A 19193-nucleotide genomic window follows, 5' to 3' on the forward strand; every position below is an offset into this window, starting at 1 on the left:
GATGACAGACAGAGATAATTTCAGTGTTAATTTTGAGTGTTCTCCAATTACAGCTTGGCATTGTAGCGCTCGCCGCCGCTGGCTCGCTCTGCTGCATTTCAATTTCACATCGGGCCAATCACACAATGTGGCTTATTAAAGAGCGTACCTCCTTGCAAAATTGCCTCAGAACTGTAAAATGATTTACAACATAAAATAGGCACAGCTTATCTACTTTCTCTTTCCACCGCCTCTCTTGCTCCCCCTCTCCTCTACCCCATCTCTCACTCTACCTTTCATTTCATCTTATCTCTCATTTTCTACTCTTTTCGTCCCAGCCGCTGCATCCCCCCTTTCAGACCTTGCTCTACGACGACAGAATATTAAAATGAGATTTGATGAGAGAGAGCGTTATCTTGCTCCCAGTCCTTTGTCCAGTTTCTCCTCTCGGAGAGAGAGAGTGAGTCAGTCAGTGAGTGCTGGGGGAAAGGAAAGTGTAGACTCTCTCCCAACCCACACCTCACTTCACCCTGATACCTTCCTATCTCTTCTCACTAATATTCCCTCTAGCATCAGAAAGAAATTAGTTTGAAATTCAGGTCTTGCAGTAATATTTTTCAGGCCAGAGTGATGGAGGGATAGATGGAGGGAGGGAGGGATGATGGAGCGATATACAGGATATAGGAGGAAACTAGTCTGTCAGACAGATCCTTCGAGTCCCATCGCTGCAGATGGATAAACAGGGCTCCTGATCCTAAATGAGATCAATCATGTAATGTAATGGATGCTCTCTACTGGCTTCATCTAAAGACTACCGCTACATTTCATTGTATTGGTCCCAGACTCAGGAGATACATCCATAGTCTAGTCAGGTCCATTGTGGGGGATTTCTCTCATGTCACAAACAGTATGCCTGCGTCCCAAATAGCACCCTATTCCCTCTGTGGTGTGCTACTTTTGACCGGTCAAAAAGAGTGCACTACATAGAGAATAGGGTGCCATTTGGGACACATACAAGTGTGCTGCAGTCAGATCATTCCTTGACTTCACAGAACTCTTTAGGAACTCCTGTACAGGGACCAGGCCTTTCTCTACAAGCATGGCAAACAGAGTGGAAGGGTGCAGGGAAAGTAAATTGAGAAAGTTGGGGGTAAGCAAACAATCCCCCAGGCTCAGAGCCACCATCCACCACCACAGGGGACAGATTGGATATAAGGCCCAGCTGGGAGGGACCTGGGGACCACTGGGGGTTACGATTGGATGTTTGGAGGCACCGCCGTCCTATCCTCTCATACACCATGATCAGGAACATGGGTATGTGTGGGACAGGCCCTCCTGTTGTTAAACTTTAAACAGCAGACATTAAATAACACAGGGGAGAGAGAGAGGGGGGGGGGGACAGACAGGATAGCATCAAGAAATAATAATGACAAAGTACCGGAAGAGATGAGAGAGTGATGGAGGGAAAGAGGGAAAGAGATGAGATGAAGGGAGAGGGATAGAGGAGGAAGATGGGAGGACCGGAGAGAAATGGGAGGAGAGGAGACAGATGAAAGGAAGAAAGAGGGATTAGGGGTGGAAAGTGATGGAAAGAAAGTAGATGGATAAGAGGTAGGATGGAGAAGACTAAAGGGGAAAAGCAGAAAAAAATATACAGAAAAAGGAGAGAAAATTTGAAAGAACGATCAACTACACAGAGTGAATATAGATAGGTTTCTGTTTTTCCCTTTTCTCCCTCTCAGTTAACTTACTCGTTGCCTCCATCGGGCCTGTGTCCATGAGTGCGGGGAGGGTCTCAGTGGGAAGTGTAACAGTTGCAGCAGTCTTAGCCCTCTCCCTGTCCCGTTCTCGTTCCCGGTCTCTCTCCTTGCCTGTGGTCGTAGCTTCCCCAAGTCGACGCTGACGGTTCTTCTGGGTCTCCATGGCTTTCAGCTTCCGGGCATGTTTATGCCCCTTATAGTGCGCCTCTGCCTGGTTCTGGAAGGGACCCCACAGAGAGCAGAAACACCACAGGAAGGTTAGCAGTAGCACTTATCCATAAACTGCTGTAAGACATGCGCATTGAAAACACTCAAATATACAGTACCTCTGCAAAAGTAGAGATGACATTTTCATCTTTACACACACAAGACCTGGGTTCAAATACTATTTAGGACATTTCAATTACTTCCAAAGACACTTGGATGTGAATATTCAGATATTTTTTATTTGAAAAGACAAGTAGTTGAAAATTGGAATGTATTTAGAAATATCATGGAAAGTATTTGAAAATACTCCAATACACTGACTCAAATGCACTTCCATGCATTTAACCCAGGCATTTGTAATAGGTTATTTTGAACATTATTTGAAAATACTTTTAAATGGAAGTAGTTGATTCAGGCCACATTATTTGAAAATATTAAAATACACAGAAAATAATTATTTAAATAACAAATATTCAAATACATATTTGAACCCAGGTCTGACACATGCGCACACACACACACACACACACACACACACACACACACACACACACACACACACACACACACACACACACACACACACACACACACACACACACACACACACACACACACACACACACACACAAACACACACTGCTGCCTGTGTGAAGGAGAGAGTCTGTTCCTACCTGATAAGAGCACTGGCACAGTGGGAGGCCAGAGGTATAATTGCATGTGGAATGTGCAAAAAGAGACAGGATTCTATCTCTAAATCAGAATACTAAATAGGCACGCTGAGACAGACCCTGCAGACCGCACAGACACACACACCACACAAACACAACACACTACATACCAAGCGTACTGTACACACGTGCATACACAAATTAACTGCACACACACCCAGTAGAGAACACACACATTCTGTCACATTCTCAGACACACTCAAAACACACACATACATTCTCCAAAATGGGCATACACACTCCGCAGCACATTTTACCTTCACATTTAAATAATTCTCATGACCCAGCTCAATCCATGAGAAAATCCCCCGCTATCAGAACAAATAGAAATAGCAGATGAATCGATGAAGACTTCTCTCGTTAAAATGTAAACAGGCTTTGAGCTGAGACCTGTATTAGTACCACCTCAGCCTCGTTGGAGTGATGGATGACTACAAAGAAGGATAAATTATTGTTTCATTATTAACAAGGCATTACATACCCCCACAAACACATACATACCCCCCACAGACAGACTCTCTCTCTCTCAAACAGAACCACACCATTTTCACGACTTCCGCCGAAGTCGGTCCCTCTCATTGTTTGGGCGGCGGTCGACGTCACCGGCCTTCTAGCCACCAACGATCCACTTTTTATTTTCCATTTGTTTTGTCTTTGTTTTACACACCTGATTTCAATCCCAAAATGACTGTTTCATTATTTAACCCTCTGTTCCCCCATGTTTTTTTGTGAGTGATTGTTTGTTGTATTTTCGGTCTGTCATGGTGTGCGTGTATTTGTTACTTTGTATGTTTGAAATTTTGAGTAAAAGTACGTTGATTACTCATGTCTGCTGTCCTGCGCCTGACTTGCTACACAAGCTACACATAGGACCCATTACAACCATAAATCAAATTATGTTTGTTTTGACAAACTGCATTAGTTCTGGGTGGAGTGGTGTCAGTAGTTCAAGCTTTCATCTAGACTAATGTTCATTACTGTAAGAATACAGTTTGGTACAATTTTCTCAAGTTTGTGGTGAATTGTCAAAACTCTTAGTACAAAACTCCCAACTGGTAACACTTCTAACAGAGGCCAGTCTAACATTCAAAACCTTTCAATATGCATTAATTTGGTTTGCAGACGTCTTTCACCACATAACCATTGATACAACATATAAGTTTACTGTGAAATATAATGAGTACATTAGTTTAATCACCAAAACACAACATAATGATATCTTCTCAATGTAGTTATTTTAACAACCAGTTAGCAATAGCAAAAATGTAAGATAAACGTTTCAAAATTACTATTTGAATGTAGATGCTACGGTACTGTAAATTACAGTACATTACACTGTTTTCACATGAGGCAATACACTTGTACTACCCATTAAAAGTGACTGAACATCACATTTCCATAATTGATATCCCATAATGTGTGATCAACGGTGTGATCATTAAAGACATCTTTCACAATGTAACAAATGACATAAACATCATGTTTAACAGGTACTAGTTTGCATCACGCCTGTCTTGAGCATTTGGCCATCGAAATCATGTTTAACAGGTACTAGTTTGCATCACGCCTGTCTTGAGCATTTGGCCATCGAAATCATGTTTAACAGGTACTAGTTTGCATCACGCCTGTCTTGAGCATTTGGCCATCGAAATCGCAGTAAATATCCTTATTATTCATGCACTTGGGGAAAAACCTTTCGGTATGGTGAATCCAAGCCAGACATAGGACTGGGTTGATGTTATTTCATGTCTCACCGATGCCCTGAAGGAGGGTGGTACGCTTATGGGGATAACAATCATACATCTTCCACCTGTATTGTAATCATGTATTGTACTTTACAGTATTGTATTTTACACATGTATTGTAGTGTTCCTGGACATGGCTCAGTTCATAAGCGCGTGGCACTAGCAATACCAGAGTTTTGGGTTCGATTCCCACTGGGGACACATACCAAAATGTGTGGACTTTTGTCACTTTGGATAAATGGCATATATTAAGGTATTACAGAACTGTGTCAGCCAGTGTCAAAAAGACCAGAGCAACTTCATTCTGGGGATGCATTTCTTTCTTGTTTTGGACATTCAGGGTGATTTACGTATTGGTATTGTATTGATAAATGTATTCCTGCCCTGCAGGAGCTAGAAACACAATTATTTCACTGTACCTGCTGTACCATCTGCTTATATGTGTACTTATATGTGTACTTATATGTGTACTTATATGTGTACTTATATGTGTACTTATATGTGCGACCAATACACTTTGATTTGATTCGTTACAAACCGTATTTCTCTTGATCTTGTCAATACTGGATCAGATTTATTTTCAACTTACTGTGAAGTGAAATCGTAATAGTCATCATCAAAGCAGTACATTCGAGTATATATCATACATTTTATGTTTCTACTTTACAGACACATTTTATTGATAGTTTTCTAAATCTGTAGCAGAAAAACCAGTATACATGTCAAATCTATAGGTTTACCAATCGGATTAAGTAATAGTCAAATATATTTTTACAAAAGAGAAGAGAAACATATCAAAAGTAATGTGAGCTTTGCATTGTGAAATTACTTTATATATAGATGTATTGAAATTTGATACATGTATTTCTAGATGAAACACTGATTAAAAGATTGGTGACAAAGTGACTGTATGAATTCGTGTGTTTTCTTAGTCAGTTGAAAATGTGTTTAGAGTTTGAAACAACTGCCTTTTTGACGATCTGTTTTGAGCTTTGATCTAAGAGTTATGAAAATTAACCATATACTTGTGAAAATTGCACCAAACAAAAAAAACTGAAAATATTTTCGCTCCTGGGTGCTGATTGGCTGAAACCATGGTGACTGTGAAATATCAAGGCTACTGCACAAACAGCAAGACAAATAGTTAGCTCAGAATTGATCAAGTAAATGCACTCCTCACTCTGGCTGTCTGTGTGTTCTGCTCTGTCATGACCTCATAATTATGACCTCACAGCCGTCTCTCTATCCAGCTCCTCTTTAGAATTCGAAGAATTTCCTATCTCGCCATATAAATGCAAATAAGTCAGACAATAATCCAAGCCGCAAATAGACCTGAAATGAATTGTGGGGAATAAATTAGAAAGAAGAGAAAGAGTGGGTTCTACTTTGATGGGCAAGCCAATGAAGGAATCCTAAGTGATAGAGAGAAGCGTGGAAGTGACTCACCCTGTTCAATTAAGCTTCTCTCACACAATGAGACCTTCTCATTAGAATGAATACAACACACTGATGCTTCTCTTGGTTTTGTATCTTTTCTCAACTGCCTCAGCCTCCATAATAACCTTAATAGCCAAGGTACTGCACGCGCGCGCGACACACACACACACACACACACACACACACACACACACACACACACACACACACACACACACACACACACACACACACACACACACACACACACACACACACACACACACACACACACACACACACACACACACACACACACACACACACACACACACACACACACACACGACAACAACAACAACAAAGCAATGTGGGTAAAAGTAAAAACCAAGGCAACTCAGATCCATCAGAACCATGGTCTTTGGCTATATGCAGTTGAATATGTCCACTGTGTACAGTATTAACAAAACAAATGATGTACCTACTGTTCTGTGTCGGGAGCTCTGGCTATAAATAAACCACCAACAGCCATCAACACTTCTATAAACACTACTTGGACTATAATATTTCACCATGTCGTCTGACTGATCGGCCGTGAAAATGCTTATGAGATTATTGTGCTGTGACAAATCAGCTCTGCTCTCTTTCAGCCCCCGTACGTTCTCCGCTCTCCAGTCCAACTCCGAGCCATACAGTACACGACACACGGAGAGACAGGGAGACACAGGGAGTGTGAAATGAACATTAGCATGAGCACTTAGCATTTTAAAGGCACTGACTGTCACGTCACACTACCAGACATGAATGCAGGCTTTGAGACTCTTTCTGCAATGAAAAGCGCTATAGAAGTGGAATAAATTCTTCTTATGACACGTTCTTTAAATAAGGCCTCTGTCTAGATCACTGTCTGAATATTCCATGTGCAACATCGAATGTACGTTAATAAATATTCTTTATATTTCAAATAAACATTACAGAGCGTGGAGCTAATAAACAATATATAATAATAAATAGTATACAATATACTGTAAATAAATACTTATATAGACATCTCCTCATTTTCCATCTGAAGTTTATTTACAGTTTGACTGAGGAAGTTTTCCTCCTTCCTTCTGTTGTGACTAGGGGGCAGTATTTTAATTTTTGGAGAAAAAAAAGTTCCCATAGTAAACTGGATATTTTGTCAGGACAAGATGTTAGAATATGCATATAATTGACAGCTTAGGATAGAAAACACTCTAACGTTTCCAAAACTGTATAAATATTGTCTGTGAGTATAACAGAACTGATGTTGCAGGCGAAAGCCTGAGAAAAATCCAATCCGGAAGTGCCTCATGTTTTGAAAGCGCTGCGTTCCAATGCGTCCCTATTGAGCATTACTCTTTACTCGTAATCTTACCAGATTACTCTTTCTCCGTATTCCCGAAGGTGTCTACAGCATTGTGACGTAGTTTTACGATTTATGTTGAAGAATACCCGTAAGTGGCTACATTGCGCAAGTGGTCACCTGATGCTCCCAGAGAGATTCTCGCGTAAAATACAGGGGTAGCCATTACTCCAATCGGTCCTACTGAAAAACGAATTGTCCCGATGGATATATTATCGAATAGATATTTGAAAAACACCTTGAGGATTGATTATAAACAACGTTTGCCATGTTTCTGTCGATATTATGGAGCTAATTTGGAATATTTTTAGCCGTTTTCGTGACTGCAATTTCCGGGCGATTTCTCAGCCAAACGTGAAGAACAAACGGAGCTATTTCGCCTACAAAAATAATATTTTTGGAAAAAAGGAACATTTGCTATCTAACTGGGAGTCTCGTGAGTGAAAACATCCAAAGCTCATCAAAGGTAAACAATTTAATTTGATTGCTTTTCTGATTTCCGTGACCAAGTTACCTGCTGCTAGCTGGACAAAATGCTATGCTAGGCTATCGATAAACTTACACAAATGCTTGTCTAGCTTTGGCTGTAAAGCATATTTTGAAAATCTGAGATGACAGGGTGATTAACAAAATGATAAGCTGTGTCTCAATATATTGAATTTGTGATTTTCATGAATAGGAATATTTTCTAGGAATATTTATGTCCATTGCGTTATGCAAATTAGTGTCAGGCGATGATTACGCTCCCTCATGCGGGATGGGGAGTTAATAGGCTGTTTAATTATGGCTGCAGGGGCAGTATTGAGTAGCTTGGATGAAAAGGTACCCAGAGTAAACGGCCAGCTCCTCAGTCTCATTTGCTAATATATGCATATTATTATTAGTATTGGATAGAAAACACTCTAAAGTTTCCAAAACTGTCAAAATATTGTCTGTGAGTATAACAGAACTGATATTGCAGGCGAAACCGTGAGGAATATCAAACCAGGAAGTGGCTCCATAGTGTTCCATAGCCTGCTTTTCTTCCATTTAAAGGGATATCAACCAGATTCCTTTTCCTATCACTTCCTCAAGGTGTCAACAGACTTCAGACATAGTTTCAGGCTTTTATTTTGAAAAATGAGCCAGAAAGATAACATCCCGTCAGGTGTTCGCATGAGTTTTGCTCGCGCAACAGAGTTTGGGCAGCCATTGCCTTTCCCTCTCCTACTGAAAAAGGCAGATGCGGTTGATATATTATTGATTATATATTTTAAAAACAACCTGAGGATTGATTATAAAAAACGTTTGACATGTTTCTGTGGACATTACGGATACTATTTGGAATTTTCGTCTGCGTTGTCGGGACCACTCTTTCCTGTGGATTTCTGAACATAACTCACCAAACAAACTGAGGTATTTTGGATATAAAAATAATCTTTATGGAACAAAAGGAACATTTATTGTGTAACTGGGAGTCTCGTGAGTGAAAACATCCGAAGAGCATCAAAGGTAAACGATTAATTTGATTGCTTTTCTGATTTCGTGACCAAGCTACTTTGATACTAGCTTTCGCTGTAAAGCATATTTTCAAAATCGGACATGACAGGTGGATTAACAAAAGGCTAAGCTGTGTTTTGCTATATTGCACTTGTGATTTCATGAATATAAATATTTTTAGTAATATTATTTGGATGTGGCGCTATGCAATTCAGCGGTTGTTGATGACAATTATCCCGTTAACGGGATTGCAGCCATAAGAAGTTAAAGCTCAGTGTCCCCCTGCCTTCTCATCCCCCCTCAAACCCCCAGACCTGACACCTCTCTCCAACTGTAGCTGGCGCTGTGTGGAGGGAGGATGGGAATGGGATTTGCTCTACCGTGTGAAGCCTGGAGAAAACACCTGCCAGTGTCTGCTCTGCTTTCCTTTCCCCCTCAGCCCAGCTCACCCTCTTCTGTGTCTCTGCTCCTCTTTGAAGATCAAGTCTCAAGAGGATGTGTGTGTGTGAAACAGTATTTGTGTGTTCCTCTGTGTGTATGTGGGAGAGAGAGGGACAGGGAGAAAGAGAGGTTTTTTAAAATGTTATTTTAAATCAGCCTTTGCCCAACTCTTAGGTGTTTGTATGTTTAAGACATTCAATTTGATTGGTTGTTTGTTTATGTGATTGTGTGTGTGTGTGTGTGTGTGTGTGTGTGTGTGTGTGTGTGTGTGTGTGTGTGTGTGTGTGTGTGTGTGTGTGTGTGTGTGTGTGTGTGTGTGTGTGTGTGTGTGTGTGTGTGTGTGTGTGTGTGTGTGTGTGTGTGTGTGTGTGTTTGAGGTGGCAGGAATGGGAGAAATCAAAAGAGGAGTTGAGAATGTGGGCTCCTGCCTGGGCTCGTGATTGTGTCTGCTCTTTGCTGATAAATGGAAGCTTTCCCTGCTGTCTAATCCCTCGCACCAAAACAACCTACAACAGACACAGACACAGACACACACACACTTCAGATATCCAGAAATACAGAAAAGCAAATGAATACCTAACGATTTAATAATAAGAACATTTCACACAGAGGAACAGACGTGCTCACGAGCGCGTGGATACACACACATACACACACATGCACGCTTAGAGCCCGACTGGACTCCCTATCAGCCGCCACAGATACGTAAGCTGCTGTGAGTCAGTCAGGATGATAAGAGGTCATTTGGAACGGCTTTATTTCCTTAAACATTAAAGAAGATAGAAGGAAGGAACAAATAAATCTGTATTTATTCTAACTGTCAAATCTACCAACTAATGTCTGCAACTCACTGTCCTTCCCCCTTATTCGCTCTCTCTCCTTTCTCTCTCTCCCACGCACGCACGCACGCACGCACGCACACACACACACACGCACGCACGCACGCACACACACACACACACACACACCACTCTCTTACCGGGGAGTTGAAGCGCAGGTGACAGATGTTACAGGAGATGATCTGTTTCTTCTTGAGTGGCTGAGGGACGCCAAACGTGTGGTTGATCACCGCCTTCTGCACCGGGTCCATCTGCAGGACAGACAGGAGACCAGGGGCTAAATCTATCAGTCCATCCGTGACCTCTGACCCCTGATACTCTATAAATCCACTGGGTTTGACCACAACAAAACTGCATGGAGAATTGGAGATACAACTAAAATCAGCCTGAGGATACATGCGAGCTCTGATCCAGGGCAGTAGTGTGGGAAGTAGTTAGAGAAAGGGACTTTGGGCAGACAATATATACGATATGTCACATGAGTTTTACTGTCTACGTGCCTAAAGCCGTCAGACTCCTGAGGGAGGGAAGATATTCTCTCCCCATCACAGCTGATGAGGCCAGAGCCAGGGTGACAGCTCTGGGCTTGATTAGTGGCTGGATTGCATGATGACAGCTGATTTCAGTGTGGCCCTCATTCAGCACGGTATCAAATATAACAATCACCCTGGACCTTCCCCAGCCTGGCGTCTGGCTCGCCCCGCGCTGTCCTCTCCTCAGGGACAGAGAGGGAGGTGGGGGGTGGCTGTGGAGGGCTAGGTTGGAACAATGTGCTGGGCAAGTCATGTTACACTCAGTGTAACCAGACATATGTCTTCCATGGCATCACTGAGTGTGTGGATGGCACTGGCTATTGTCTGATACACAACCCTAAACAATGGCTGCCCCTCAAAACACACACACACACACACACACACACACACACACACACACACACACACACACACACACACACACAAGGAAAACAGCTCTGTTTCTGTGTTGACTCTAAATAATCTGTTTTCAAAGGCCAGGTGTGGTGGGGTGTGGAATAGAAACAACCTTAAACACACCTGTCTTACAACCTCTTCCCTGTGCAACACTGCTTGCCTGCTGTTCCCTCAAGGGTAACCCTACACCCCTCTATTCTGGCTCCTTAAACAACGCGGTGCAGTGCTGCTACCTCGGGGAGTAACTAACCTTTCCCTTCCGAACTGTGTCATGGAATCAGAGCTCCTCCAGACTGTGCCCCCCTGGCCACCTTCACAGGGTACGCCGCACACAACTATTTGTTTTAGGGAGTTGAAAGAATGTGGCCATTGTTTGCCTGCAGCCATCCTGAACATGCCGGTATAAATGCACCTATTGTCCAGCCCTCTTCCTCTCTCCCCGGTCCCCCTCTGCAGAAAGGAGCTATCTCACGGCGGGCCGCAGCTGAAACGATGATTGAAGTGCAGGGGAGGTGCAGGGGGAGACTGAAGTCTATTTAGCTCATGAGACAGGTGCATTCATCTTCCCCCTGCACACGCCCCGAACAAAGTGTGCCTCTGCCTCAACGGGCCCCAGAGAACATGAATGTCTCGGGCTGAGTCCCATATGCCACCCTATTCCCTATGTAGTGCACTACTTTTGGCCAGGGCAGGTAGTGCACTAAACTGGGAATAGGGTGCCATTTAGGACGTATCCTAGGAAAGAGGAAAGGTGAGACTGGAAGAGGGCGAAGGGTCCTAGTGATTAATGCCATAGCTGTATTGGTCTGCTGTGTGTTATATTAGCTAGGTAACATAGCTAATAGGCTAATTATTCTGTGCCAGAAGTCTGAGGTGGGTGTTATTTGCTGTTATTAACTCTTGACGGCTGGTTGAATTCTAGGGAGTTGGTGGCAAGTGTAAGGCTATGTAGCACATCTGCTAGCTGAATGCTAGAGAAGTAGTGGTTCATAGATGACTTCATAGTGTGGTGATACTGTTGTTTTCTTGTGGTGTGTTTTTCTCTGTGCTGGAAGGCAGGTTGTATTAATAATGCAGCTGTTACTACTACTGCTACTACTACTACTGCTCTACTACTACTACTACTACTACTGCTCTGACTGGTTGGCTAGTTTACTCCCTGGCTTTGTGATTGGCTAGGCAGGGTTAGACACGTGCACGCTCCCAGACCACCCTCCGATGCAAGACACGTGCACACTCCCAGACCACTATCCGATACAGGAGACGTGCACGCTCCCAGACCACCATCTGATACAGGACATGTACCCATCCATCCCTCCACTGTGTGAATCAGCACCACAGATCTCTGTGTCTCACCTCTCCCTCTCATCCTCCTTTTCTCAGTCCTTTTGAAAGAGTGTAAAGAGTAGGCTGGAGAAGACTGAAAAGGCATGTGTTTCATTTAGAGTTCGTGGAACTTGAGAGGGCTTCACACAGATGGGAAAAGGGGGTGAACATACACACACACTGTCCACACACACACTGTAAACAAAGGGCCAAAGAAATTGAAACACATACAGTTGAAGTCGGAAGTTTTCACACACTTATGTTGGAATCATTAAAACTCATTTTTCAACCACTCCTCACATTTCTTGTTAACAAACTATAGTTTTGGCAAGCTCAGTACCCCTTTGCTTGACATCATGGGAAAATCAAAATAAATCAGCCAAGACCTCAGAAAAATAATTGTAGACCTCCACAAGTCTGGTTCATCCTTGGGAGCAATTTCCAAATGCCTGAAGGTACCACGCTCATCTAAACAAACAATAGCACACAAGTATAAACACCATGGGACCACGCAGCCGTCATACCGCTCAGGAAGGAGACGCGTTCTGTCTCCTGGAGAGGAACGTACTTTGCTGCAAAAAGTGCAAATCAATCCCAGAACAACAGCAAAGGACCCTGTAAAGATGCTGGAGGAAATAGGCACAAAAGTATCTATATCCACAGTAAACCCGAGTCCTATGTCGACATAACCTGAAAGGCCGCTCAGCAAGGAAGAAGCAACTGCTCCAAATCCACCATTAAAAAAAGCCAGACTACGGTTTACAACTGCACATGGGGACAAAGATCGTACTTTTTGGAGAAATATCCTCTGGTCTGATGAAACAAAAATAGAACGTTTTGGCCATAATGACCATCGTTATGTTTGGAGGAAAAATGGGGAGGCTTGCAAGCCGAAGAACACCATCCCAACCGTGAAGCACGGGGGTGGCAGCATCATGTTGTGTGGGTGCTTTGCTGCAGGAGGGACTGGTGCACTTCACAAAATAGATGGCATCATGAGGAGGAAAATTATGTGGATATATTGAAGCAACATCTCAAGGCAAGCAAGGAGGCCTACAAACCTGACTCAGTTACATCAGCTCTGTCAGGAGGAATGGGCCAAAATTCTACTTATTGTGGGAAGCTTGTGGAAGGCTACCCGAAACGTTTGACTCAAGTTAAACAATTTAAAAAGGCAATGTTCCCAAATACTATTTGAGTGTATGTAAACTTCTGACCCATAGGGAGTGTGATGAAAGAAATAAAAGCTGAAATAAATCATTCTCTCTACCATTATTTGGACATTTCACATTCTTAAAATAAAGTGGTGATCAAATCAAATCAAATCAAATTTATTTATATAGCCCTTCGTACATCAGCTGATATCTCAAAGTGCTGTACAGAAACCCAGCCTAAAACCCCAAACAGCAAACAATGCAGGTGTAAAAGCACGGTGGCTAGGAAAAACTCCCTAGAAAGGCCAAAACCTAGGAAGAAACCTAGAGAGGAACCGGGCTATGTGGGGTGGCCAGTCCTCTTCTGGCTGTGCCGGGTAGAGATTATAACAGAACATGACCAAGATGTTCAAATGTTCATAAATGACCAGCATGGTCGAATAATAATAAGGCAGAACAGTTGAAACTGGAGCAGCAGCACAGTCAGGTGGACTGGGGACAGCAAGGAGCCTTCATGTCAGGTAGTCCTGGGGCACGGTCCTAGGGCTCAGGTCAGTTGAAACTGGAGCAGGAGCATGGCCAGGTGGACTGGGGACAGCAAGGAGTCCTCATGTCAGGTAGTCCTGGGACATGGTCCTAGGGCTCAGGTCCTCCGAGAGAGAGAAAGAAAGAGAGAAGGAGAGAATTAGAGAACGCACACTTAGATTCACACAGGACACCGAATAGGACAGGAGAAGTACTCCAGATATAACAAACTGACCCTAGCCCCCGACACATAAACTACTGCAGCATAAATACTGGAGGCTGAGACAGGAGGGGTCAGGAGACACTGTGGCCCCATCCGAGGACACCCCGGACAGGGCCAAACAGGAAGGATATAACCCCACCCACTTTGCCAAAGCACATCCCCCACACCACTAGAGGGATATCTTCAACCACCAACTTACCATCCTGAGACAAGGCCGAGTATAGCCCACAAAGATCCCCGCCACGGTACAACCCAAGGGGGGCAACCCAGACAGGCCGACCACAACAGTGAATCAACCCACCCAGGTGACGCACCCCCCCAGGGACGGCACGAGAGAGCCCCAGCAAGCCAGTGACTCAGCCCCCGTAACAGGGTTAGAGGCAGAGAATCCCAGTGGAAAGAGGGGAACCGGCCAGGCAGAGACAGCAAGGGCGGTTCGTTGCTCCAGAGCCTTTCCGTTCACCTTCCCACTCCTGGGCCAGACTACACTCAATCATATGACCCACTGAAGAGATGAGTCTTCAGTAAAGACTTAAAGGTTGAGACCGAGTTTGCGTCTCTGACATGGGTAGGCAGACCGTTCCATAAAAATGGAGCTCTATAGGAGAAAGCCCTGCCTCCAGCTGTTTGCTTAGAAATTCTAGGGACAATTAGGAGGCCTGCGTCTTGTGACCGTAGCGTACGTGTAGGTATGTACGGCAGGACCAAATCAGAGAGGTAGGTAGGAGCAAGCCCATGTAATGCTTTGTAGGTTAGCAGTAAAACCTTGAAATCAGCCCTTGCTTTGACAGGAAGCCAGTGTAGAGAGGCTAGCACTGGAGTAATATGATCAAATTTTTTGGTTCTAGTCAGGATTCTAGCAGCCGTATTTAGCACTAACTGAAGTTTATTTAGTGCTTTATCCGGGTAGCCGGAAAATAGAGCATTGCAGTAGTCTAACCTAGAAGTGACAAAAGCATGGATTAATTTTTCTGCATCATTTTTGGACAGAAAGTTTCTGATTTTTGCAATGTTACGTAGATGGAAAAAGCTGTCCTCGAAATGGTCTTGATATGTTCTTCAAAAGAGAGATCAGGGTCCAGAGTAACGCCGAGGTCCTTCACAGTTTTATTTGAGACGACTGTACAACCATTAAGATTAATTGTCAGATTCAACAGAAGATCTCTTTGTTTCTTGGGACCTAGAACAAGCATCTCTGTTTTGTCCGAGTTTAATAGTAGAAAGTTTGCAGCCATCCACTTCCTTATGTCTGAAACACATGCTTCTAGCGAGGGCAATTTTGGGGCTTCACCATGTTTCATTGAAATGTACAGCTGTGTGTCATCCGCATAGCAGTGAAAGTTTACATTATGTTTTCGAATAACATCCCCAAGAGGTAAAATATATAGTGAAAACAATAGTGGTCCTAAAACAGAACCTTGAGGAACACCGAAATGTACAGTTGATTTGTCAGAGGACAAACCATTCACAGAGACAAACTGATATCTTTCCGACAGATAAGACCTAAACCAGGCCAGAACATGTCCGTGTAGACCAATTTGGGTTTCCAATCTCTCCAAAAGAATGTGGTGATCGATGGTATCAAAAGCAGCACTAAGGTCTAGGAGCACGAGGACAGATGCAGAGCCTCGGTCCGATGCCATTAAAATGTCATTTACCACCTTCACAAGTGCCGTCTCAGTGCTATGATGGGGTCTAAAACCAGACTGAAGCATTTCGTATACATTGTTTGTCTTCAGGAAGGCAGTGAGTTGCTGCGCAACAGCCTTCTCTAAAATCTTTGAGAGGAATGGAAGATTCGATATAGGCCGATAGTTTTTATATTTTCTGGGTCAAGGTTTGGCTTTTTCAAGAGAGGCTTTATTACTGCCACTTTTAGTGAGTTTGGTACACATCCAGTGGATAGAGAGCCGTTTATTATGTTCAACATAGGAGGGCCAAGCACAGGAAGCAGCTCTTTCAGTAGTTTAGTTGGAATAGGGTCCAGTATACAGCTTGAAGGTTTAGAGGCCATGATTATTTTCATCATTGTGTCAAGAGATATAGTACTAAAACACTTGAGCGTCTCTCTTGATCCTAGGTCCTGGCAGAGTTGTGCAGACTCAGGACAACTGAGGTTTGGAGGAATACGCAGGTTTAAAGAGGAGTCCGTAATTTGCTTTCTAATAATCATAATCTTTTCCTCAAAGAAGTTCATGAATTTATCACTGCTAAAGTGAAAGTCATCCTCTCTTGGGGAATGCTGCTTTTTAGTTAGCTTTGCCACAGTATCAAAAAGGAATTTCGGATTGTTCTTATTTTCCTCAATTAAGTTAGAAAAATAGGACGATCGAGCAGCAGTAAGGGCTCTTCGGTACTGCAGGGTACCGTCCTTCCAAGCTAGTCGGAAGACTTCCAGTTTGGTGTGGCGCCATTTCCGTTCCAATTTTCTGGAAGCTTGCTTCAGAGCTCGGGTATTTTCTGTGTACCAGGGAGCTAGTTTCTTATGAGACATTTTTTAGTTTTTAGGGGTGCAACTGCATCTAGGGTATTGCGCAAGGTTAAATTGAGATCCTCAGTTAGGTGGTTAACGGATTTTTGTCCTCTGGCGTCCTTGGGTAGGCAGAGGGAGTCTGGAAGGGCATCAAGGAATCTTTGTGTTGTCTGTGAATTTATAGCACGACTTTTGATGTTCCTTGGTTGGGGTCTGAGCAGATTATTTGTTGCAATTGCAAACGTAATAAAATGGTGGTCCGATAGTCCAGGATTATGAGGAAAAACATTAAGATCCACAACATTTATTCCATGGGACAAAACTAGGTCCAGCGTATGACTGTGACAGTGAGTGGGTCCAGAGACATGTTGGACAAAACCCACTGAGTCGATGATGGCTCCAAAAGCCTTTTGGAGTGGGTCTGTGGACTTTTCCATGTGAATATTAAAGTCACCAAAGATTAGAATATTATCTGCAATGACTACAAGGTCTGATAGGAATTCAGGGAACTCAGTGAGAAACGCTGTATATGGCCCAGGAGGCCTGTAAACAGTAGCTATAAAAAGTGATTGAGTAGGCTGCATAGATTTCATGACTAGAAGCTCAAAAGACGAAAACGTCATTTTTTTTTTTTTTTTGTAAATTGAAATTTGCTATCGTAAATGTTAGCAACACCTCCGCCTTTGCGGGATGCACGGGGGATATGGTCACTAGTGTAGCCAGGAGGTGAGGCCTCATTTAACACAGTAAATTCATCAGGCTTAAGCCATGTTTCAGTCAGGCCAATCACATCAAGATTATGATCAGTGATTAGTTCATTGACTATAATTGCCTTTGAAGTAAGGGATCTAACATTAAGTAGCCCTATTTTGAGATGTGAGGTATCATGATCTCTTTCAGTAATGACAGGAATGGAGGTGGTCTTTATCCTAGTGAGATTGCTAAGGCGAACACCGCCATGTTTAGTTTTGCCCAACCTAGGTCGAGGCACAGACACGGTCTCAATGGTGATAGCTGAGCTGACTACACTGACTATGCTAGTGGCAGACTCCACTATGCTGGCAGGCTGGCTAATAGCCTGCTGCCTGGCCTGCACCCTATTTCATTGTGGAGCTAGAGGAGTTAGAGCCCTGTCTATGTTGGCAGATAAGATGAGAGCACCCCTCCAGCTAGGATGGAGTCCGTCACTCCTCAGCAGGTCAGGCTTGGTCCTGTTTGTGGGTGAGTCCCAGAAAGAGGGCCAATTATCTACAAATTCTATCTTTTGGGAGGGGCAGAAAACAGTTTTCAACCAGCGATTGAGTTGTGAGACTCTGCTGTAGAGCTCATCACTCCCCTAACTGGGAGGGGGCCAGAGACAATTACTCGATGCCGACACATCTTTCTAGCTGATATGCACGCAGAAGCTATGTTGCGCTTGGTGATCTCTGACTGTTTCATCCTAACATCGTTGGTGCCGACGTGATAACAATATCTCTATACTCTCTACACTCGCCAGTTTTAGCTTTAGCCAGCACCATCTTCAGATTAGCCTTAACGTCGGTAGCCCTGCCCCGGGTAAACAGTGTATGATCGCTGGATGATTCGCTTTAAGTCTAATACTGCGGGTAATGGAGTCGCCAATGACTAGAGTTTTCAATTTGTCAGAGCTAATGGTGGGAAGCTTCGGCGTCTCAGACCCCGTAACGGGAGGAGTAGAGACCAGAGAAGACTCGGCCTCTGACACCGACCCGCTGCTTAATGGGGAAAACCGGTTGAAAGTTTCTGTCTGCTGAATGAGCGACACCGGTTGAGCGTTCCTACAGCATTTCCTTCCAGAAACCGTGAGAAAGTTGTCCGGCTGCGGGGACTGTGCCAGGGGATTTATACTACTATCTGTACTTACTGGTGGCACAGACGCTGTTTCATCCTTTCCTACACTGAAATTACCCTTGCCTAACGATTGCGTCTGAAGCTGGGCTTGCAGTACAGCTATCCTCGCCGTAAGGCGAGCACAGCGGCTGCAATTAGAAGGCATCATGTTAATGTTACTACTTAGCTTCGGCTGTTGGAGGTCCTGACGAATCGTGTCCAGATAAAGCGTCCGGAGTGAAAAAGTTGAGGAAAAAATAAATATATGAACGGTAATTAAAAAGTGAAACCCGTAAAGTTGTCAGGTAGCAAAATAGGTTGGCAACAAAACGCACAGCAATTCGAAAACAAGCCTGCAAGTTGTGACCGGAAATCCTTGACGTGATCCTAACTGACCTAAGACAGCGAATTTTGGCGAGGATTAAATGTCAGGAATTGTGAAAAACTGAGTTTAAATGTATTTGGCTGAGATGTATGTAAACTTCTGACTTCAACTGTACACTATACAGGCAAATTGGGAATGGATGTAAACAGTAAGCTGTCATTATGAATGGCCATTCAGATACACTACATGGCCAATCTTATGTGGACACCCCTTCAAATGAGTGGATTTAGCTATTTCAGCCACCCCTGTTACTGACAGGGGTATAAAATCGAGCACACCGTCATACAATCTACATAGACAAACATTGGCAGTAGAATGGCCTGTACTGAAGAGCTCAGTGACC

The 19193-nt window shown here is 43.5% G+C and overlaps 1 protein-coding gene across 4 annotated transcripts in view; it reads right to left on the reverse strand.

The window, feature by feature from the left end:
* LOC118370462 (zinc finger protein 385C-like) overlaps nt 1-19193 on the reverse strand; it is a 254826-nt gene that overhangs the window by 17806 nt on the left and 217827 nt on the right. For all 4 annotated transcript variants that reach the window (XM_052518699.1, XM_052518702.1, XM_052518701.1 and 1 more), the window contains 2 exons: nt 10125-10235; nt 1731-1956 (listed from right to left, as the gene is read on the reverse strand). In XM_052518699.1, coding sequence (XP_052374659.1) covers nt 1731-1956; nt 10125-10235 — 337 coding nt within the window. The remainder of the gene's footprint in view (nt 1-1730; nt 1957-10124; nt 10236-19193) is intronic.

The sequence above is a fragment of the Oncorhynchus keta genome, chromosome 5 (genome assembly GCF_023373465.1).
Source record: "Oncorhynchus keta strain PuntledgeMale-10-30-2019 chromosome 5, Oket_V2, whole genome shotgun sequence".
Classification (NCBI taxonomy): Eukaryota; Metazoa; Chordata; class Actinopteri; order Salmoniformes; family Salmonidae; genus Oncorhynchus; species Oncorhynchus keta.